We start from the raw sequence: 24,558 nt of genomic DNA, 5'->3' as shown, positions 1-24,558 counted from the left end.
CACACACACACACACACACACACACACACACACACACACACACACACACACACACACACAATATATATATAAAATATATATATATTATATTCTTTTTGTTTATATAATTTTAAATAAAACATTTCTTGGATTATTGTATTTTTTAATATACCAGTGATAATTTAAATATTTTATATTTGACCGTGAAAAAATTTCGCTTGCAATGCGTCAATGGCCTTCCCTCTCTTCCTTGATAAACTTATAGATCTGCCTCTGCCAAATAAGTCCCACAGATACTTGGAAGATATTCAATGGATATCTCCATTTGACGTTCATTGGACGCCCATTATTTTGGAGACAAAATTTTATTATTCTTTTTTACTAAACTTTTTTACTTGTTTTATATAAAATATTTGTATAATATGTAGAGCTCAGAAAACAAATTAAAGTTAAATTTGTTTATAATTTTTTTTTGAAGGGTGGACAAAAGAAAATTACGCATTGATAAACGAGTAAGCATGACGGACAATCGAATCTCGTATATAATTCGGGAAAAGATTCATGTTATGTTGTGTGGGGAATGTTATAATTTTTTATTGATTTATAATTTTTTTTTCAAGAATGGACAAAAATTTTTTTTGGATAAGTGGATAAATGATAGACAATCGAACGCAATATTAATTTTGTCAAAATTCGCATTTAAAGGTTAACTTTATAGAGCTCAAAAGTTCTTTTCCATAATCGAGACATGAAATGGGTACAACATGGATCATTCTTTTTTTACATGGAACACTCATGTGTTGTGTGGGCATTATGCGCATTATGCGTGATCCCAAATAATCTATTTTGTTGCTGGCATATTGCTTGCTAAGTATGCATTGTTACCAGAATTGCAGCAACTGAGTCCTCATTTGTTGACTTGATGCCTTCACGATATTTGAGTAGCAACTTGCCAACAATTTGCTGCTAACTTTAAAGTCGTCATAATTCGTACTATTGCATCATATTGCATATTAATCATACATTGATCATACAATCATGCATACATTGTGCTGCAACATCGCTACGATATTACAGCACAATCTTAATCTGAAAACGGATATTTTTATGATACTATGACATTGCAACAATGTTGCAAATACATTGCGCAATTTACAATATTACAACATTACAATGAGATATATCTGTAATCATTTTGCAATCTTTCTGTGTTGTATGGGTAAAAGAGTTAGTGCATTTTTAGATGATTTGAGGAGCACACAGGGATCGTTGTGTTCACATTTTTTCTTACTCAATTTTACTTGCTGAATTTGAAAATTGTAAGTAAAATTATCTGTTCGGGAAATATTTTTTTTCATTTGAACAAAAGAAAACAATTGATTTTATCATTTTTTTTAACCGTATTTGCGAATATCGACCATATCAAATATTTCTTAAAGAATATTTCTTAACAGAACATTTTAGGAAAAATGCTTTAGACAAAGCAAAAAGTTTTGCGATTTCGAGAGAGACATAAGATGGTTTGACGTTATTAAGGTCAGGGCTCACTTTGAATTGTTTTAAATGGATCTCTCATTTTTTATTATATATTCTCGTAGCTTAAGAATTTTTTAAAACACTAATAAAATATTTTTTCATTAAGCGTTTCTTGAATAAAAGGCTTGAAAATTACAATACCGTTGGCATCAGCATTATCCAAGGTGTTTGATCAACGGTTAAAACCTCTTGAATGTTGTCAGAATGTAATCAGAATAGTGACCGGGATAATATTTGTCCAGATCAAAATCATTGGAGATTGTTCCTCTTATTTTCATTTTTGCACAAAAATTTATTTTTATAAAAATGAAAATAAAAAATAATAACAATTTCCAATCGTCTTGACCTTGACAAATGTTGTCAAAGTCATAGCCTTGAACAACATTCAAAAAGTTTTAGTCGTGGATCAAACCCTTTGAGTAATGCTAACAGTAATGTCTATAGTATTGTAACTTTCAAGCCTTTTAATTCGGAAAAAAACTTAATGAAAAAATATTTTATTATAGAGTTTTGAAAAGCGCTTGAAGTAAGCTATAATATGTAATGAAAAATAAAAGTTTCATTCAAAAAATTCAAAGTGACTTAGCCCTGACCTTGACAACGCCACCTAATGTCAAACCATTGAACCATCTTATCTCCCCCTCGAAATAAAAAAATTTTTGTCTAAAACATTTTTCTCAAAAATGTACTGTTTAAAGCCCGATCTACAATTGCGTAGACATAAGATTATGGGAACAGTAAATGCTGATACAACATATTAAGCTACAATCGAATAAAGATTCAACAAACTTTCACCTTCAAATTTAGCATTGTTCACAACACTTTCTCCCTGTACCATACTCATAAAATAATGTATAAATATAATCAATTATATATAATCAATTTCTCAAATAATATATCACAAAATGGACACAATAAAAGATGAACAGGACACTTCGCACTTATTTTTATACATTGAGACGATAAAAAAGGACAATATAGACATGTGATAGCATTCTGATTGTTTCACTTTTACATTTTACGTAGTCGTAGTCGTGAAAGGAATCATCTTTCACATGGGAGTAATAGGTTAAAACTTCGCTTTATGACTTTGCATAACCATTTACTTACACAATTATAGATCGCTGAAGAGATATTTGAGATGATTGATTAAAATGAAACAGCCTGTATACGTGTATTTACATATTTATATTTTACACACATATATGTATAATGTAAATATGTAAATAAATATACAAATGTAAATAAAAGAATATAAAAAAATTTATGTTTAGGTCCAATAAAATATTGCGCTTTATAAACGCTCTACAATAACAGCCTTTATTACAAAATCTTATTTATTCTGCAGTGCAAGTAAAAATTACAATTTTAATAATAATTGATTTTTATAAAAACAAAGAGAAATTCGTAGACATAGTTCAAGAAAGTAATAAAATTAACTGTTACTTTCTTCTGTTCAAAATGTGGAAAAAAAATATTCCTGAATATAACAATAATTTCGACTATGATTTTTGAATTCAGTAAGTAAAAAAAAATTGAGTAAGAAAAAATATGAACATAACGATTCCTGCGTGCTATCCAAACCGCCTAAAATGCACCAATTCCTTTATTCTTTGCGTTTGTAACCGACTTATTACGTATAAATACCAACATTGCAAAAGCAAGAGAAATTGCAAAAAACCTCATCAGTATTCGAACAAATACAAAGTTAATTAAGATATTATATGAATAATATACAAATATATTATTTTAAATAAAAAATATAAATATTACAATATAAATGAAAACAAAAGTTGAAAACGTAATCTAAGGTTTAATAATTCAAGTATTAAAAACAATAATTTTTAAAAATAACTATTGAAAAATATAATTCAAATAATTATGGTAAAAATAATTTAAAGTCATAACTTATACATAACTATATAATATAATGATATAAGTAATTAAAATTATATATTATTATAAAATAACAGAAAATATTAAATATGTGGGCCCTAACCGTGTATCTAATCATTGCATCCAACCGTGTATCTAACAAATCTAATCGTTGCATATGTAGAAATCTGTGAAAGTTAGTGCCAACTGCGCATGCCAACTGTGTCAGAAGTTCTACAATCTGCGAACTTTGGAGCGCCATATTGAATTAAAAAAAATTGGACTAAAAAGATTTCAATTTTGAATTTTTTTTAACATTTTCACCATAAACCTCTCCTCACACGTATTTATATTAATGATTACTTTATACACTTTATCTTAGAAAAGAATTTTTGAACTTGTAAAAGAGGAAAAAAAGAATTGTTATACAAAAATTATGGGTTAATAATAAGGAGATCCTCCTTAAGAAGATTCTAAAGTCTGTATTATTAATCTTAAGTTGTAAAGAAAATGCAATATGTTAAAAATTATTTGAAAAAAATGCAGATTATTCTAAATTGCATTTAAATAAAAGTAATACAAAAAAATTAAAGATAGGTTTTTATCATCTGAATCGAAAATTATTTCAATAAAAAGTTAAATATTTTTTAAATTTGTACTCTAATAGATATATATGTATATATTATAAAATAATGATAAAAATCTCAATTCTTTAAAATAAGTATTTATGAATTCAAAAATATTTATGTAAAGTTAGATTGGGATGTAGACTTTAATTGTTTAATAAATAAACAAAATATTTATTTATTAGAAACTAATTAGTGAATCTTAATGAAACTTTGCATAAATCATCGTTAATACTTAATATTTATATTACAAAATTTAAAAATTTTTAAATTAAAAGATTTTTGTTATTATTTTTAAAAATTTGTTTATGACAATAAAACTAATATCAAATAAAATAAATAATCTATAAAAATGTGTTGCTCAATAAAAACAGAATGTTGTGAATACACCTTTCACATATATGTAGTTTGTTTAAAGCATAAATATTAATATATGTGTTTTATGTCTTTACAACCTCCTTAACGGCAGTTGCAATGGACGGATTTAAATCGACAAAGCGGCTAACCTACTTGCTAAGCAAATAAGCATGATTGATTGTTACTTATAGATCCAATCATTCATATTCAATCGCTCGATGAGCAGACTGTTTTGTCCAGTTTGAATGCGCCCAATATTATCTTGCGCTGTCGGCTATATGACAATGAATCTACATATTGTTATGACATATTGTTATGACAAGATAGCGGCAATAGAACAAATTCAAGGATGACGATTTTAAAGTTGTCCGCAAGTTGCTACTCAAAGTTGTCATATCGTGAAAGCACATGTTGTTAACAAATGCAGACTCAGTTGCTGCAATTTTGGTAATAATACTTAGCAATGCATACTCAGCAAGCAACATGCCAGCAACGAGTCAGACACGTTGCTATTTGTCCAGTAAACAAGAATAAATTAAAAATGGATAGAAATGAATTCATTTTAACATTTCTGAATTCGCACTTCTGATTTTTCGAATCTATTTGAATTCATGAATACATTTAATTTCAACATAATGAATAACTCTTTTATATTTTAATTCACATTTCGATCAAAAAATAATATATTTTAATTAAAAAATATAATACGAACATAAATCAATAAATCCAAAATTCAATATGATGAATAAATATCAATCAAATCAATATGATGAAAAAAGCATATTTTGGCTCGTTTGAATTCAAAATACTTATAAGTAAATATAAATACGTAAATAAGTTAGCCATGAATACATCCCAGTTCAAAATTATAAGTAAAAACAATCTTGTTTGAATTCACTTCTATTAAAAAAAATTCAACATAACTAATTAGTAAGCTATGAATATATCACAGTTCAAAATTATTAAAATACGCACTTCTGTTTAAATATAAAAAAATTAAAACGGAAATATATAAGCCCTGAATTTATATCCGAGTACAGTATTGAATAAGAATATTCCTATTCCGATCAAAATAAATATAAAAACACTCTTCTTTTATAAAGAAACAATCATAAATGTTCATAAACAAAAACGAATTTATGCTCTTACAAGGGAAGTTACTTAGATGTCCAATTAGTTTCGAAAAAATAACGATTAGAAGTTATAATATTCTACCTTTTATTGACTAAAATGAATGTCATTTGCTCGAAAAATTTGATATTTGTTAGAAAAATAGATTTAAAATCCCTATAAGTGGCTCCGAAAATAAGTTCAACATTTGAGTTTGACATTTTTTTGTAATTTTTTTGATTTTTTTACATACATATGAATAATATACGTAAGTAGAATAGAAAGGAAAACTTAAGTCTCAATTCCAATAGCTGTTGAACATTTTTTTCTATCTCTCTCGAAGTTCGAATTGTTTTTGGATATGATATACTTATAAAGTTGTGTACGTATATGAATGTATGTATAAAAAAGTACATTTTCTTATTTATTATACATTTATTATATATTTATTTATTATACATTTTCATTACATTCTTATTATTTTAATTCGTAACATAATCATTTGATCTACATAATGTATGGTAATTAAAAATTTTATTTGTCAATTGTGTGTGCATGCGTGCATGCGTGCGTGTGTGTGGGGGCTTGCGCGCTCGTATGATAATGTATAATAAGAAAATATATATACTTTTATACATATATACATTTATATAACTTTATGAGTATATCACATCCAAACGCAATTCGAACTTCGGGAGAGATAGATAAAAAAATATTCAATCTACCATTGGAATTGAGATCCAAGTTTTCTTTTTTATTCCACTTACGTATATTACTCACATATATGTAGAAGAACAAAAAATAACAAAAAAACTACGAAAAAATGTCATTTAAATTCATTTTCGGGGTCACTTATAGCTTTAAATCTATTTTCTTAATGAATATCAAATTTTCCAAACGAAAATATAACACTTACTTTATTTAATAAGAGACAGGATATAACTTCTAACTCGTACAGCACAGAATCTTGCAGTAATATTACAGAAATATTGCAATGTTACAGATTGTGCTGGAATATTATTAATAATTATAGTATATATATTATAAGTAGGAAATACCTACATATCGCTGCAATATTGTAGGTATTAGAAAATATAACATATAACATGTATTACGGCGCAAAATTTTACAAATCTTGCAGCATTGTTAAAGAGACATTAAAAAACATTCTGGCTTAAGTAATGAACTGTTGTAATGGAAACATATTACACGTTATATTATATATCAATTACACGATTGTTAATTATTTTCATTAATTTATTTCTGCATATTGGACACGGAAACGCTTAGCGATAAAACGCGGTAATCAATGAACATATTAGGAGTTGTAAATTTATTGGTCACCGCATCGCATTTTGCCGCGCGGCAAGTTTTTCCGCGTTCAGTGTGCGAAAGCTATTAAGAATTATAATGTTGAAATATTTGTTTGAAAAATCTTGTCGCCGCGATAAGATTTTTTAAACTTTATAATCAACTGACATAATTTTTTTGAATATTTAAAAAATTCTAAGCGAAATGATTGAAATCTATTTCGCTTAGGAATTTACTCTATGCCCTATCACAAGTGATTGATTAATATTGAATTAACGTCGACATTGAATCAGCATCGATTTGACGTTGATCAATCATTTCTGGCTGGGTCGGAAAACCAGTTTACTCTCGACGTATCTACAGTCTCTACTGCTACTGTTCATTGTAGATGACGCTTAATAGGTTTTCGGGCTATGGCACACAAAAAACTTAAAGAAGTAAGCAGTAAGGAAATCAACATTGGATTGACTATTGCTTACGTTATGACTTTACGGATTTTACTATATTAGTCAATTCACTTGTTACTTACGTTTTATTGCTTAAGTTTTTTGTGTGCCATGGCCCTTAATCACTTAAATTTTAACATAAATGCAAATTCTTGTAAGAATATCGATCTTTAATGGTATCTCATCGATTGATTCAACTAATCCAGTAATCGTTCCACTTCATTACAAGATACTAAGAATACTCATGACATAAAACAATTCAAACAATATGTGTTCGTCTTTGCCTTTGCCCTATTCGCGATTTGTACAATAATAAAACTGCTAGGGTGCGCCGAAATTAACGCTAAAAATTTTAGTAATGTTGCATATGTCTAGTGAAAGTAGTGAATATAACTGAAAGTTTTGTAGATCCAACAGAAGAATATAAAACAAATCTTTAGTATAATCTATCAACTATTCTGGTTGTAAAATCCTATCAAATGACTAGAAATTCTATTTGCTTTAACCAAATACGTTCAACCGTATATGTCTTGTTGATAAACAAACCATTTTTCTCAATATGCTATTATACTTCATTTGTTTGTATTATTCTATTTATAGTATGTAGATTCTTAATTCTATGTTTAATTGTTAATCTTCTATTTATATACAGGAGTACAAAAAATACTTCAGACTAATAAAAACGTAAATAAAACTTGCTGAATAAAAATCAAAGTTTTTTTTAAGAATGCTCTCTATCTGTCATATGTTTCACATATGATATAATTTTTATATGTTTTACATAAAATTTTAAAAAACTTCATTGAAATTAGTGACTTTGAATGTAGTATTGAAGCTTTCAAGAACACCTGAGCATTTAACTGTGTACAGGTGCGTACCATATTCATTCCAGTACACTCCAAATAAAAAATACAAAAAAATGCCTACACAGCCGAAGTTTTTTCTTTCCATTTTTTACTAAAGATGAGGGGTTAGATCACTTGTACCCGGTTAACATTAAAATATTTGTATATAAATATAAGGCTAATGTGATAAATAATGTTGCATTTGATATGAAATGTTTTGTTTTTCAGAATCAACCAATGGAAGGCGAAGATCCGAGTGATTACAGTTTCAGACATATTACTGAAATTACAATTCTAACTGTTCAATTGATCGTCGAGTTCTCAAAGAGATTACCCGGCTTTAACGAGTTATTACGTGAAGATCAAATCACTCTGTTGAAAGCATGTTCTAGTGAGGTGATGATGCTACGGATGGCAAGAAAATATGATGTGCAAACCGATAGCATCATTTTTGCTAACAATCAATCGTATACACGTGACAGTTATAATGTTGCCGGAATGGGAGAGACCATTGAAGATCTTTTGCGATTCTGTCGACAAATGTATGCTATGAGAGTTAATAATGCCGAATATGCTTTGCTCACAGCTATTGTCATCTTTTCAGGTATGTATGAAAAATATAATGTTTTGTGTCATACATTAGGTATCCAAATAAATGCGATTTTTAGTTTAAATATTTATTCTACGAATCATTTTGTATTGTAAATCCAGAATACATGCATGTCTAAAAAATGTCTTTATGACTATCTGAGTAAAAGTTTAAAGTTGACGGCAATAAAGATAATGATTGCGAATTAGTAGACAATTCTTATAATATAAATTAGGATTAAGAAAATTATAAAAGTAACTCATCTTTTTTTTTTTTTTAAATAACTCGTTACTGTTGAATTAAAACAGTAAATCTAACTTTTATTCACACTCGTCATTTTTTGTTCTTCACCTATTCTCGTGAACACATTCGTGTTTCATACTTCTATTAAAGAGTCGCATCGTAATAACGAGTTTTGAATCAAAATTTTACTTAATATCAACCTTTTAGTACACAATTAAAAAGCGAAGTGATAATAACAATTTATAAAACTATGTAAACAAATATGTGAACAAAGTCACGGCAAATGCAAGTATTTTTGAAAAATTATAACTATCTTAAAAATCATCGTAAAATAAATAATTCCAAAGAGAAATTAAAATTAAAGGATCATATGAAAAAAAAAATATTTGGATTTATAATTTAATGTTAATTTTATAACATGAATATAATAAGCTTCTTTTACGATAAAATTAGCGTATATTAGGATATAATATGGAATATTCGATAAGTATAGCTTCAGTTCTGTAATTTTAATGAATTTTATTATGAATTTATTGTGGATAGACAAAAATGACATCTTTAGATTTGTTTAAACTGCGTGCGTGCGTGCGTGCGTGCGTGCGTGCGTGCGTGCGTGTGTGCGTGCGTGCGTGCGTGCGTGTGTGCGTGCGTGCGTGCATGCGTGTACGAGGTTTGTATTAAAAATATCCGCCTTTTATATATATCTTTGTCCTTGGGCATTCTCTCTCTATTATTATGAAAAACAGACATTTCAGTATTTAGGAGATGAGATTTTGAGGAATACCTCCATCAAGTGGCATGACTTAATGTTCAATCAGTAACGATACACAGTTGTATGAGCGTCGAAATCTCTGAATATATACAGAGTGATCCAAAATAATCTTTTGTCCTTAAAGAGTTATATTTCTAGCCGTATTCTGAGATTTTTTTTTGGCAAAAAGGACTCCGCACGTTTTATATAGAAAAATGATTTCCAATCAAATTAGTCCGTTTTGAGATATGTCCGTTTTGAGATGTTGTACATCTTGTAATTTTGAATAAATGTCTCCATTGTCTCATTCATAAAATCAATAGATAAAAAGATAAAGCACTTTGAAGTCACAGAATTTGAATGCCATCATTTCTCCTTTTAAGGTAATTTGATCCTTTCATTTATCTATAATAGGTACGCATACTACAAGGGCTGAAAAGTTCTGGGATTTTTAATGAAAACAAGTGTTTTTTGGGCAAAGTTATATTTATTCCTCAACATAGTTGCCTTCGAGGGCGATACACTTGGTATAGCATTTTCCAACATTTCGATGCCCTTTCTGTAGTACGAAACGTCCAAATCTTCGAAATACGCCTCGGTTTCCGCGATGACTTCCTCATTCGATGTGAATCTCTTTTCCTGAAGCCACCGCTTGAGGTTTGGGAACAGATAATAGTCGTTGGGAGCCAAGTCTGGAGAATACGGTGGGTGAGCAACCAATTCGAATCGTAATTGGTCCAATTTGGTCATCGCTTTCAAGGACGTGTGTGACGGTGCGTTATCGTGATGATGGACAGAACAAAGGCGAAAATAGCGCCATTTAAACGACTGTAGCTTGTAAACGAATGAACGAAATGTCATGAAACTTCATAAACTAGTGACAGATGAACCTCTTGAAATGAATCATGTTCATTTTCTAGTGGCGCCACCTATTGAAAAATGCCAGGACTTTTCAGCCCATATAGTATATATACAGATAGCCAGATGTGCTGAAAGTACTGCAAATTTATGCTTTATTTTATTTATGCATTAGGTGTGAAAAAGTTCGTGGCGTTTTTCCCGTTAGATGGCATTAAAAAAAATTAATATATTGGAAAAAATCGGAAAGTAATCGAACACGATCTGTCATTTCAATTAGCATTAACAAAAATATAGCAAATATTTTTCAGATACTTTTTCATAACATATTTTAAAAAATGCTACAAAAATTGAACAAAATAATTCAACATAAATGGAACAAAATTCAAACAATATATGTTAGCACAATATATAAAAGAAAATAAACCAAAGCTAAGTTTGACATAATGTCATCGACTTATTATATCAACAGTTCCAGTGGCGCAATTGATTAGCGCACGATACTTTATAGACTTATTATATTAAATATTAACAGCAAAAATACAGCAAAAATCGAGCACACTCTGCTGTCACAATGTAACTGCTCAAAACGCGGCATAATGGACACTATAAAAAAAGATTTAGAAATTCAACTCGAATTGAAGTAAACCAATTCAATCTCAGAGTTAAATATGGCGAGCTAACTGTCGCATTGTGTCAAAAAATATTTTAACTTCCTTTAATATCTTCCTTGTGTTAAATAAACAAATGAATTTATTTCTCTAAAATATTTATAAAGTTGATTAAATTAGTATTGGTACATAGTATTGTACATAAACGAATATAATTGTATCGTCAATTAAAATAATTTTATGAGCACGCTGAAATAAATCTGCGATAGATTGACTTTTGACTGGACTATGCTACAAAGTAACGAGAACTCAATATTGTTGATAGTAATAATTTTGAGATAATCTCTACTTTATTTTCGAGTGAAGTAGCTTTAATAATTTATCTAATACAACAATTCATTAAATTTATTCGATCCCGTTTATTTTGTAAAACGATTAATTAATCATTAATTTTTCTATCATATAGATCGATTGAAAAGAAGGTTTGTCCATGATGTGACAAGAAGTATGAAAAGATCATTTGACTATTCTTGCTTGTACATTATAGGTAGACGTTGAATTTCTCTTACGCACCATCTGTTGAGTTCTTAAACGCTCCCTCGCTTTAAATCAAAGTAAAATACCATTAATAATTTATTGTATTCCTGTTACTTTTAAGCCTGTTATTTTTACGTTCATTGACTACCAATAATGATTTAATTAATTTTGTAAATATATTTATGACTGTACCGCTCCATCATTTGAATTATGTAAATAATTAATTCAATGTACTTTTCTTTATAATTGATTTAATCTCCATATAGATACAAATTTATTATTATTACGCAGTTAAATCACCCTTGTGGTATTGAATGAATATCTAATATTAATATATTTTATTTCAGATCGGTCAATTATATATTTTGACTTTGAGTACATTTTACTACGTGAAGTTATTCGTCTAATTAGATTTTTATTCTTCTTAATTTGATTATACTTCACTTAACTCAAATTGCGCAAGATTTAGTTCTTTCGTTTACTGCTAGACAACGTATCTATTATATTAATATTTATCTCGTATTTTCCTACCATTTTCTAACGTAATTTTCTAACGTAATTCCTATAGAGAATTCCGAATATTAAACTGATTTTTTTTTAAATCGAGCAACAATTGGGTTTTCAATGTGGAGAATTGTTTATTTATTAACACTACTTAAGATGCAAAAAAATTAAAAGTACAATTTCTGTTTAGCAAACTCTTATTCTGATTAAATATACTTCTTTAATAAACATGCATTTAGTTAATGAAAAAGTTAAATGATGAATTTATAATGAATTATATTTATTTATTTTGCGTAATTTCTACTGCCCTTAGTAATTGATAACGCAATTCTATATTTGCCGCATTTTTGCAATTACATCATGATGACAGGCTGTGCTTTTTTGCTGTAGCTTTACTGTCAGTATTTTATATAATAAATCGTGCTATATTTTGCCGCGATTTCGCTGTCACAATGTGACATCAGATTATGCTTGATTTTTGCTGTCTTTCTGCTATTAGTATTTTATATGTCAAACTTTGTCCGATATTTGCTGTCACTATACTTGTAGCAAAGAATACTCAATTTTTATTGCATTTCTCCTGTTCTGTGTTGGTAGATTATGTTGTAACTAAGCTTAATGAGGAAGCAGCAGCTTAATTTCTGCTGTAATATCATGATCAAGTTTGCTAGCGTATTGCTAGTATTTTGTTACCTGGGTGCACATGTGAGTAACTAGTCACATGTAAGACAAGAACAAGAATAAGGAGAATAAAAGGATAAAAAATTGACATAAAATAAATATTCCAAATGGATTTAACATTGACGTTCACTTTTTAGATTCTGCGTAACACTAAAATTGAGTTCTATGGGTAATATATTATGTATGTATACATACGTGTGGGCGTGCGCGTGTGTGAATGTGTATAGAGTGTTCATAAATATACTTATAACCTCATACATAATTGTACACGCACACACACATGCACATACACATACAGAGTTCTCACATTTAAAAATACATGCGTATGTATATCTATTACACATAAAAGAAAGCAATAAATTATCTTAAGGAATAATAAGATTGGAAATAAGACCGTTTATGTTAGATTATACATTACTTTAAATACGAAGCGCCACTACGGTCTGAATGTTAAGATATTGAACTGTTATATATTCATTTAAATGAATTAATTTCAGAAATTATAATTGCATGCCGATATAGTTGTCGGACTTTCAACGCAATCAATCTGAAATATTAATAATCTCCCAAATTTCCCAAATTTAATCTTAAAAACTGTAATAAACTTAATGCGAAAGATATTGCCTCAGTCAGGAATCGAACCTGAATCTCTTGCATTCCCTGCGAGCGTCCTAATCCTTTAGACTAGACGAGATTTTAACATTCTTCGCAATAACCGATATATATACAGAGTTATGCATTGTAGGCAAGCGTGTATAAACAATTTTAAGGAGATAAGAAACATCTTTAAGATATTTTATAAAGAACTCTGAAAGATATCTTAAAGTGACTTATGAGTTAATTTTAAACTTTTTTTATTTATTTGGTTGACAAGTGTAAGTTATGAATAAAATTACAATGCAGAATAAAATACATATTAAAGTATTAAGAGATTTCATTTACTTGGTAAATATTTCAAAAAAAGTATTATACCTTTCATCTTAGAGCCCTTGGAATTCACTTTAAAAAATTATTTTATTAGAATATAGCTGAAAAATCTTCTAATGCTGCGTCTTTTATTTATTTTATGTTTTTTAAAATCGAGAAATTTAATTCTATTATTAACGATCCTTCTGGCGATATCGCATATTGCTCGACGACACTCCATTTCCATTGACAAAAATGTGGATTAAATATTTTACAAAAACGATTTCCAAAGATTGTAGCAACATGGAAATATGTTTGTTATAGCATTTCCGTTTGTGCAAACAACTGTTGTCTGCATAATGTCTTTAGATTGACTTAAACGAAATTATTATTGCAAATTATTGTAAATTATTATTGTATGGTGACAGCAACACAATAACAATTGAAGAGAAACTTGTACTAAGCACCTATTTCTTTTCTTATGCCAAAGAACGTTTGTTATCTGGTTAACCGGTGATCGGCCGGAAATGGCATTTTTCCCTCGCCTTTTCGAAGAAATTGCCTCCGTCTTCTCGGGCGTCACTTCCAGTCCCGGAGGATTACTTCCGGCACAGGAAGCTCAAATACCGAGACAAGGATTCGCCGATGGAGAAGAGCATATCGTGTGGGATTTCCACAAAGGTTGATTTTGGGCCTCCTATTATGGAATATATTTACGACAAGGTGCTCCGCCGGGCCTTCTCGCAAGAACGCCATATCGTTTGCTATGCGGATGACACCTTGATAATAGCGGGAGGGACAGATTAGGGGAAAGGAAGCGCAGCCGCTGCCAATATCGTAGTGGCCTCCTTAATCGAGTCTATCACAGAGGCCACAAACCAATGGCGATAAAGTTATGCTCGTAGGTATGCGAGCATATTATGATAAACAAGCGCCTGCATCATCTTATCCCAGGAGAGAGTATTAAATGCGATATCTAATGACACCGCCAACGCCACTCCCTCCTCTCCATGAACTCTGTAAGCACCTTTACCTGCCGGATGGCTGCGATAGTCGAGTGCCCCTCAAGAATCCTGTTATGGATGGAGGTCAGGACCCTCCCAGCACAAGTGTCGGACGATGCGGTGAGTGATGATCTGTTCTAGCATTTTATCCGTATTGTCCAGCAAACAGATCAGATGATGACTCCGCCGGTCTATCTTTTGAAGGAGGATCAGATTGGCCCTCTTCCAGACTGAGGAAAATTTTCTTTGCCTGAGACAAATGTTAAAAAAAGATTTGCCTCAGACCTGAGCTCACCGAAGACCAATGTCCAGACACGGCCATGGACCCCGTCAGGACCAGGGGACTTTGGACTGTCCTTTGATCCTGCGATGGATTTGGATCTTCTCGGACCTTCAGCTCCTTTGCTCATGGACCTTGGGTGGTCCATCATAAGGATGGATGCTGTCGCATAGGGAATAATTTATTCACCACGCGCTTAAAGAACCGGGAGTCCATTCTCTCCATTCTCTCTTAGTGGGGACATCCACTAAGTCGCTTGGAAATTCATGGGAGCTTTCGTATCACGTTGTCGCGTCTTCTTCGCAACAACGTGATACGAAAGCTCCCATGAATTTCCAAGTCTGAGACCATCTCGGTCCACTTCTGGGCGGCCTTGGCCTTGCGGATCGCTACGCGGAGGACTTTGCGCGCTTCGCGTAGTCTGTGCCCCGCGTCCGCCAAAACACTTCATCTTCTCGATGCCCATGCAAGGTGGCATCTTGCTGAGACTGCCGCTTCTCTTAGTGCGGCGATCTCTGGCGACCACTAATACGCGAGCCATGATTCCTTACAATTCCGGAATATCGAGGCGTCAGATAACTGGATCATCATTCCTCGGAGTCTCCACCTTCTTCTCGGCGCTCCCACTCGGGCTGTACGTTGCTCAGATGAGGATCATTGTCATTTGGATGGCATCCAGATTTTTGAGTGCCCTGAGATATCTGATATCCTAGTCTTTTTGGCGCTCTTTGATCTTTTGGCTATCGCTGGTTTGTTGGTCGCTCGAACCATCATGAAAATGCCATGTAGTCCGATTGTTCGGTCAAGAGACCGAGGTTAACCTTCCAATTGAACATTCTGTCAGCGACAAAGGATGATACTCAGATCAAGTCTACGATGACTCTCCCCGGCAAAGCTGCTCTCCCTCTGTTAATTAGGCAGAGATCGAGCGCCTGCCCACTCCATCACCGCACGGCCTTTGACATCAATGCGGTAGGATCACCCTCCCCCCCTCGCATCCACTTTTGTGGAGTGGGCGTTGAAATTCCCGGCCATTAGAGTCGGGCAGGGAGAGCGCCTTCTCGCGTCCAACTCCAGCAGAAGTTTTATTTCAAATTCCCAGAACGGTAACTGCGGCCGAAAATAACAAACTAGAATATCAAGGGCCCTCTCATTTCACCATTGTGTAAAAAATCATCATTTTCACGATAGCATGGCGGGGAGTTCTTAGTCGATTTCCAGACCCCGTCGAGTCCCATCTATTGTTGGCGAAAACGTAAGAGTCGATCATTACAAGCCTGAATCACTCTCGTCCAGCGCACGAAGGAGCATGTCCTGCGCTATGGGACAACTGGATCCACGCTGAGCTGTTGCTGATCATTCGGATCACGGACCTTTACATTGCCGGGGGAACAGCCCCCCCGTGGCGACTATTGGTTACGTCCCTTCGGGAGACGGAGTCATCAAACCCCGTTAGCCTGAGTTTAGTCTTCTTGACGGGCCGGGAAACTCTTAGCCTTGGAGGGCTTCTGTCATTTTGGAGGCCAAGGACTCTCCGGCCCTTGATCTCAAGGACCATCACGATTCATCTGGCTTAGAACTCCTTGATCTGAAGCTTCGTCAGGCTAACCTTTTGCTTCACGACAGCCATCGCCTCCGCCAGGGACCATGCCAGCGCGATGAGTGTTATCTCAGCCGATTTAACTGAGCGCAGTCTGGGAGGACTGCTTTCTCGATTCGTCGTTTCAGTTGGCAGCTTATTTGCACCTCTCTTGGGGGGAATCAAGCCATCGAGCAAAGGGACTTAGTGAAGTCCGCACGGTACGCCCATTTCGGTTTCGAGCGGGAGCCGACCTCGACCCGCCGGATCTTACATTTTCTGACGGCGGTGACGTCAGTCATATCCACGTCGCCACGCATGGTACTGTCATTCTTTTTCTCCAGGAGCTTATTCATGCCCCTTTTCAGCCAGAGCATCCCCTTGCCCTCGGTTTAAGGCCTCCTCCCTTCGTAGAAAGGAAGAAGGACCAGAGGTCAGCAATAATCGGGAATCTGATCTCCTTGTCCTTCCTCTTTTCACAAGGATTTCTTCCTGCACGCTTCCGCCTCTTCTTTGATAGTAATAAGTGAAAAATATTCCATAACAGGTCTGCTTCCATTCTCCGCATGGCTCCGCCATCCGGGCGTGCCCTTATTCTTTTCCAGAAATCTAGAGAGGGAGGTCTCGAGTTGCCTTGGGGGACTGGCATATAGCACGAGTCCCGAGAACAAACATCCAGGACTGGCCTCTAGGCCTCTTACCGTGGACAGGGCGAATCATGAACTCCCATGGCTTTCGGGGGTCCCCCATTTCCGATCATGAGGGTACCGCTAAGAGTGGCGCCACCCGCAGACAATTCGGGTCTTGAAGGCGACGCCCATCCTACCCCGTAGCGATCAACTCATCCGTGGGCCTCGGTGTCTTGCTTCGGAAGGACGCCGTCACGCGAACATCGCGTGATTACTTCCGCCATCATCTTCGGCCCAAACTTCCGAATACTTCCGAGCGGCTCCATGGCCATCACCAAGGATGGAGGATAGGGATCCCACCGCGGAATACGTCCACGCGGTCCCTCATCACCTCGCATCCCATAACGCATCGACACTCACCCGGCGAATCGAACGGAATCGATTCACACTCCTGGGATGGTAAACTATCCCCGCCTCCGTGCATGTGTCACGTCGTGCTACCAGGAACATCCAACGATACAGCAGCACATCTACGGGAGTATCCGCGTCGTCATGGACAGGGAACTAAACTTCTCCTAACGATGCCGTGCCACCGGGCGTTTGTAATCGGGGTCACCTTTCCCTATTGGCACTTGGGAAATGGATCTCATATGAGAACCGTTTCCTGAAGTGCCGTGTCCAAATTCCTCTTATTTAACGAAGGAATCCGTATAGAACACTCTTAGCACCTCGCGCCGGCATCCCCGGCCGATTGTTCCCACCAGCAGGCCTCGACCGTGGGGGACGGCATGAAGTGAGCCCCCTCACTGTGACAAGGTAACGTCCCATGAGAGGGAGGCCCAACCTAAGCCAACTTCAATAAGGACGATGGTAATTTGTTCGAGATTTCACTCGAAGATTAATTTAGTTAAATTCCCGAATTAAATGATTTAAAAGGAGAGATTTACTGTTTGCTTCTGAAATGTCCCTTTAGGAATGTTCGAAGCTTCCTTCGGCATGCTTGAATCTCGTAGTTTGAGTCTCAACGGTCTGGTCTTGATGGCAGCGGTGATAGAACGGTCGCCTCGGAATTCGCGCACAGATTTTAATAAGTTCCACAAGACTATGCAAAAGTGCAACTTGCACTAGAGAACAGGTTTTTTTTCTAGTTGTGTGTTTCGTTCTCGTGATATCGTTCATATAGACATCTTTTTGAAGGTGGTTCTTTGATAGAATGTCTAGTTGGCAAATTGAAGAATCAAATTTGTAAGATTTTCTTCCCCTTTGATATGATAATAGTTTTAACTGATCATTGGAGAGTTGCCCTTAAATTAGCATCGCCTCCGCTGTAAGATTTGACTTGTTCTCATTCTTATTATGATAATACATCACCTTCTTTATTTAAAGCGTTTATGGTTGTATTGATGAGTTTTATTTTTAGGGAGAATGGGTGTAACATCGATTTCTCTTTTATCAACATTTCCTCAAGTCTTATCATAGTTGAAATAATTATCGTCTTGTCGATATTTGCGATCTGCTGTCGCGTTACTGGCGAGCAAATATCCCTGGATTTAATTGTTGATTTTTCTTATGTCTAGTGGACAAAGTTACTGTCCCTTTTTATATACATATGTAAATGTGCGTGCGTGTGTGCTTGCGTGCGTGTGTGCGTGCGTGCGTATAAAGAAAGTGGCATCAATGTCTATAATGCTGATTGGTTCCATTAAATGTCCTTACTGTTTTAAAAAGAAGACAACGTTCAAAAAGAAGAGATTAAAACGAAAAATTGCTGCAGATAGATATAGAACACAAAATGGCGACTTCCGGCTAATTGGCGTTACTCTTTTTATATTCTAAGATAGACGAGAAGAGAGAGAAAAAAAAATTAGACCATGTGTGTTATTAATGATCCTTTAATTTTAATATTTAGTATTTTAACTTCATTTTGATGTTCTTGGTTCAAATATATATATCATTTTTTAAATTACAATAACGCCTACATATTGGAAGCTCGACGCCGGGCTTGAACGAAGAGCTGAAAAGTGAAGGAATTATGAAAATTTGTCAACTAATCTACTTCTCATGTCAACTAATCTACTACTCATAACTTACAATACACAATTACGGTGAGAAGGATGAGCTAATTCTTGGAAAGATATTCCCGAATAAGCTTAGTAATTACATTATGAAGTTGAAAAATATTAATGCTTTATATTTGCTGTTTTTTTTTACGGTTTTTTACGATGAGCATAGTAAAACAAATCGCAAAGACATTTGCGCAATCAAATTTCCATTTTGACGATGACAAGAAATACGAGGCTAAACTAAATCTTTATTGATTAATATTTTTATAATCGAATAGTTAGTTAAGTTATGTGTATTTTTAATTCGAAATAGCTAGATCCAAAGAAAAATTAGCAGCGCTTATGCATGCGATTAATCAAATTAAGTCAGTTTACATCGAACGGAGAAGAAAGCGAAGACAAGAATCACGACAAGAATACCAGCATAAATGATAGTAACGCCAACGGCGATGGTGGCCAAATAGAAAAAAATGAATCCAGCGTAATCTACGATTGTATCTTCAGATACAATAATAATGCTAGATGATGAAGTACGACAAAAACGACATTCACAACTACACAAGCGAGTTGTGCAACAGCAATCTATTTCATCACAAAGTAATGAGGAACACGACGAACAACGCAGAGAAGACAGCGATCTCCGACATAGGATCGAAAGTCAACAACGAATTCAGTTTTCTCACTATTCAGAAGAGGAGGCACAGCATTACAATAGTGAAATACGATGACTTATCGATAAAGTAAATCGCCGTCATGCAGAATTTTGACATCACGATCACGACATACGATGCATAAATGATATCGCGATGAAGAAAGACGACGAGAAGATTATTTATAACTCGAATATTATATTGTAGATTGGAATATAACGAGATTAATCCACGAACGACAGATATATCACATGATCGAGAGATAGCAGCATTGATATCAACATTCATTATTGATGTCGACTATCCGAGAAGTGCTTGTCCGATTTTGAAGATATCGCACGGATGATTAATCTTAATGAGTTAGAGAGAATAGTTTATGGTCGAAAAGCGATTTAAAAAAGTGGCTAAATTTCTACGATGTCACCAACACATTGAATGTTAGTTAGAAAAAATCTCTATTGAACAAGTTTCGAAAAAAGAAAACGAGTACTGAGTACATAAAAAATTGATGAAGAGGAAACAGAAGCCACAATATTCATTCATTGATGAATATTCAGCAATATCTTTACGCCATGTTGGAATTTGCTAGTTAGCAAATTCTTCGAAGAGAGATATCTCCGAAGAATCGATAATAATCGATTATGTGGTTTGAGGCATTAACGACGATGATGTCAACAAGATGATTCTCTATGGCGCACGCACGTGCTTAGAAGAACTGAAAAAAAATAAGTTAAGAGTATACACGAAATACGTGACCGCTTACATGCTATAACAAAGGATAAGATGAAAAAGATTAATGAAGTATAATAAGACAGCAAGAAATAAGATAAAAGAACACAGTTGAAATGAAAAAAGAGCGATGTTTTAATTGTGGACATAATGTTGGACACAAGTCTAACATTTACCAAGATAAAGAAAAAGGTAAAAATGCTTCAATTATAACCATTTGAGCACATATATATCGGCGGATTGTCCAAATAAATAATATCGGATAAAAGACGAATAAGTCAATCGAAATGATGACTAAAAATTCTTATGTGATCAAGCAAGTCGAGAACTCTCACGGTAACTCTCATAATGGTAGCGTTAATTGACACGGTCAGCGAGATTAACATGATGAGATATAAAAAATATGATGAATTAGGAAAATTATCATTTAGCACTGGATTGATCTTGATAATTGGAATGGATCAACATGAAATCAAAATGATAAATGATTCAGAGCAAATATAAATGTCGACGGCATATTTATAAATATAAATTATAAATTATAAATTATATTTATAAATGTAAAACGGAAGTCCACCTCGTTCCTGACAGCGCTATTCAATATGATATTTGGCCAGTTCTTACTACAAAATAGTATTGTAATAGACCGGGATACCTTTAAATTTATGACGCTGAATATGACGAGATAACGCAAAAAGAAGAAGAAGAGATAGAAGAGAGACACTTACGAATGAGAGGATGATCAGAAACCAAAGAAAAGGAGCTTTTGTGCTACATAACGCTGAATAATGATGAGTTAAATTTGGACATAAGCAACTCACAATATTCTGAAGTTGTTGCTAACTTGATTAATGATTATAAAGCGATCACTCTGAAGAAAATAAAAGATTTATATGAAGATTATTATCAAAAATAATGATTATTATCAAAGATAACGAACCGATATATCAATGTCCTCGAAGATTGTCGCGACCAGAACAACAGGAAGTTGATAAGCAAATTAAACAGTGATTGGAGGATGGCATTGTGAGACTAATTCATCTGATAATTCCTATCGTCCTAATTAAAAAGAAAACAGGAGATATTAGAATTTTTGCGGCGACTTCAGAGAGTTATTAGGTGTACAACTTTGCTTCCGCCGTTTTCCTATAGATGACTTTAGCAGTAAGTGGTGGTCGAAATAAATAGATCATAGACGTCATACAATAAACTTGGGCATCTGTCAACATAACCTCAGAAACATTAGTCGATTTGTGTCTGCATCATAAAGTTATTCTCGATTGAAAATGTCAGTTTACGAGCCAAATTCTCGTCATTTGCGGGAGGTTTTAATTTTTTGCTTCAATATGAAGAAATCTGCGGCTGAGGCTCATCGAATGCTCTCAAATACTTATGGTGAGGCCGCTATTAGTGAAAGAACGTGTCGTGAGTGGTTTCAACGCTTCAAGAACGATGATTTTGACGTTGAAGACCGGTATAGCGGTGGAAGAGAGAAGGTTTTCGAAGATGCAGAATTGGAGGCATGACTTGAGCAAGACTCGTGTCAAAATCAAGAAAAATTGGCACAATCATTGGGAGTGACTCAACAAGCCATTTCAAAACGCCTCAAAGCCATGGGAATGATTCAGAAGCAAGGAAATTGAGTGCCGTACGAATTGAAGCCGAGAGATGTTGAACGGCGTTTGTTTGCTTGTGAACAGCTGCTTGAAAGGCAAAGACGGAAGGGATTTCTGCATTGTGACTGGGGACGAAAAATGGATTCATTACGATAATCCCAAGCGCAGAAATTCATGGGGAGTTCCCAGCCATGTTTCCACGTCGACGGCCAAACCGAATATTCACGGCTCCAAGGTCATGCTCTGTATCTGGTGGGACCAGCTCGGCGTAGTGTATTATGAACTGTTAAAACCGATTGAAACAATCACAGGCGATCGGTATCGAACGCAATTGCGTTTGAGCTGAGCATTGAAAGACAAACGGTTGCAATACAACGAGAGACACGATAAAGTGATTTTGCATGACAATGCTCGATCTCAGGTTGCGAAAGTGGTCAAGACATACTTGGAAACGTTGAAATGGGAAGTCCTACCCCATCCGCCGTATTCTCCAGACGTTGCTCCCTCTGACTATCACTTGTTTCGATCAATAGCACACGGCCTAGCTGACCAGCACTTCCGGTCTTATGAAGAAGTAAAACATTGGATCGATTCGTGGATAGCCTCAAAAGATGACCAGTTTTGTCGACGCGGGATTCGTACGCTACCCAAAAGATGGGAGAAAGTAGTGGCCAGCGATGGACAATACTTTGAATCATAAATGTATAACCAGTTTTTTACAATAAAGCCTCGAATTTCGGAAAAACGGCGGAAGCAAAGTTGTACACCTAATAAACAAAAAAATGATACGAGATCACTACCCATTACTGATAGTGGAAGCTCAACTAGGTAAATTGACGGAAGCCAAGATATTTACTGACTTCAAAAATGGATTCTTTCACGCGTCTGTGAAGAAGAGAGTCGCAAGTACATTCATTATAGTTTCAAACGATCAATACGAATTCCTACGTCCATTCGGCATGTAACAGCTCTTCAGTATTCCAATGTTATGTTAACAAAATATTTAAAGAGTTGATCTGAAAGAACGTTGTATTTATGTATATGGATTTTATCATATCAGCAAAGATTGAGGAACAGTCCAGAAAGACTAAAGATGGTTAAAAACTGCGATGTATGGATTGAAATTTAACTGAAAGAAGTCACATTTTTTAAAGAAGCATTAAATATTTACACATCATATGACAGAAGATGAACGATTAAATCATCATCAAAGAAAATCAATACAATAACATATTTTCCGAGATCTACGACGAAGAAACAAATCCAGAATTTTCAGAGTTGGGACTCCGGATACTTCAAAAAATTTATTTATGATTATGTCCTATTGACACGTCCACTATCTGAGCTGCTTAAGAAAGATGAATGTTTAAGAAAGAAAACCATTCCGATTCGGAATAGAAGAGGAAGTAGTTTTTAATCAACTAAAAAGAAAGTTATCTATGAATCCAGTTTTTCGATTATCAAAAAGGAGATAGAATTGCAAACTGATGTATCGAGCGAAGGCTGTGGAGTCGTTTTGCTTCAATGAGACGATACTGATGGATAGTTTTAGTACAGTACATTACATGAGCAACCAGTTCCAGTACAGTACATGAACAAAAAGACAGATGCCGAGAAGAAAAAGCACAGTTATGGATTAGAAGTTCTGGCTATAATCGAAGTTCTTAAGAAGTCCCGTCACTACTTATTAGGCACTTTATTTAAAAACTGATTGTCAAGCCTTTGTGAAGACCATGGATAAAAAAGGTCGGACTTAAGTAGAACTACTTAACTGCTTTATGAATAATAAAGATGATATGCGTGCTACCGCTAGGGCACGAATCAAGAAAATCCATGCCGAGAATACACATTAATATTTACGCCGGATGGAAGTACGGAAATACGCTGCCGATGAACTGCTAGCTATCCGAAGATCCCAGTTTACTTAAGGATCCAAATTGTTTCCAAGATTCATTCATTATGGGTGTTATGAAGATGATATTCTATGATCGATATAGTATTGAAAAAATTGAACAGCAATTTGGACCGAAAACAATAGTGCTGACAACATGAAACCTTGGGTAGAAAGCTCTAGAAAAAATATCAAACAACTTCAGTCAGTAGAGACCCGATGTGGGATCGAGGACGTTGAGAAAAAGGCAGGAGAAATCACAACTAGGAAGCGCACGAGGCAAGAAAGGACGTGCGGAGAGAGAGAGAGAGAGAGAGAGAGAGAGAGAGAGAGAGAGAGAGAGAGAGAGAGA

General features: G+C 34.3%; 1 protein-coding gene across 1 annotated transcript in view; it reads left to right on the top strand.

Annotated features, from left to right (window-relative positions):
• LOC105622931 (ecdysone receptor-like) overlaps window positions 1-24,558 on the top strand; it is a 116,669-nt gene that overhangs the window by 80,614 nt on the left and 11,497 nt on the right. Inside the window, exon 4 of the mRNA XM_012204339.1 lies at window positions 8,314-8,689. Coding sequence (XP_012059729.1) covers window positions 8,314-8,689 — 376 coding nt within the window. The remainder of the gene's footprint in view (window positions 1-8,313; window positions 8,690-24,558) is intronic.

Source organism: Atta cephalotes (assembly GCF_000143395.1).
Source record: "Atta cephalotes unplaced genomic scaffold scaffold00050, whole genome shotgun sequence".
NCBI lineage: Eukaryota > Metazoa > Arthropoda > Insecta > Hymenoptera > Formicidae > Atta > Atta cephalotes.
This window is presented reverse-complemented; position numbering and strand designations above follow the sequence as displayed.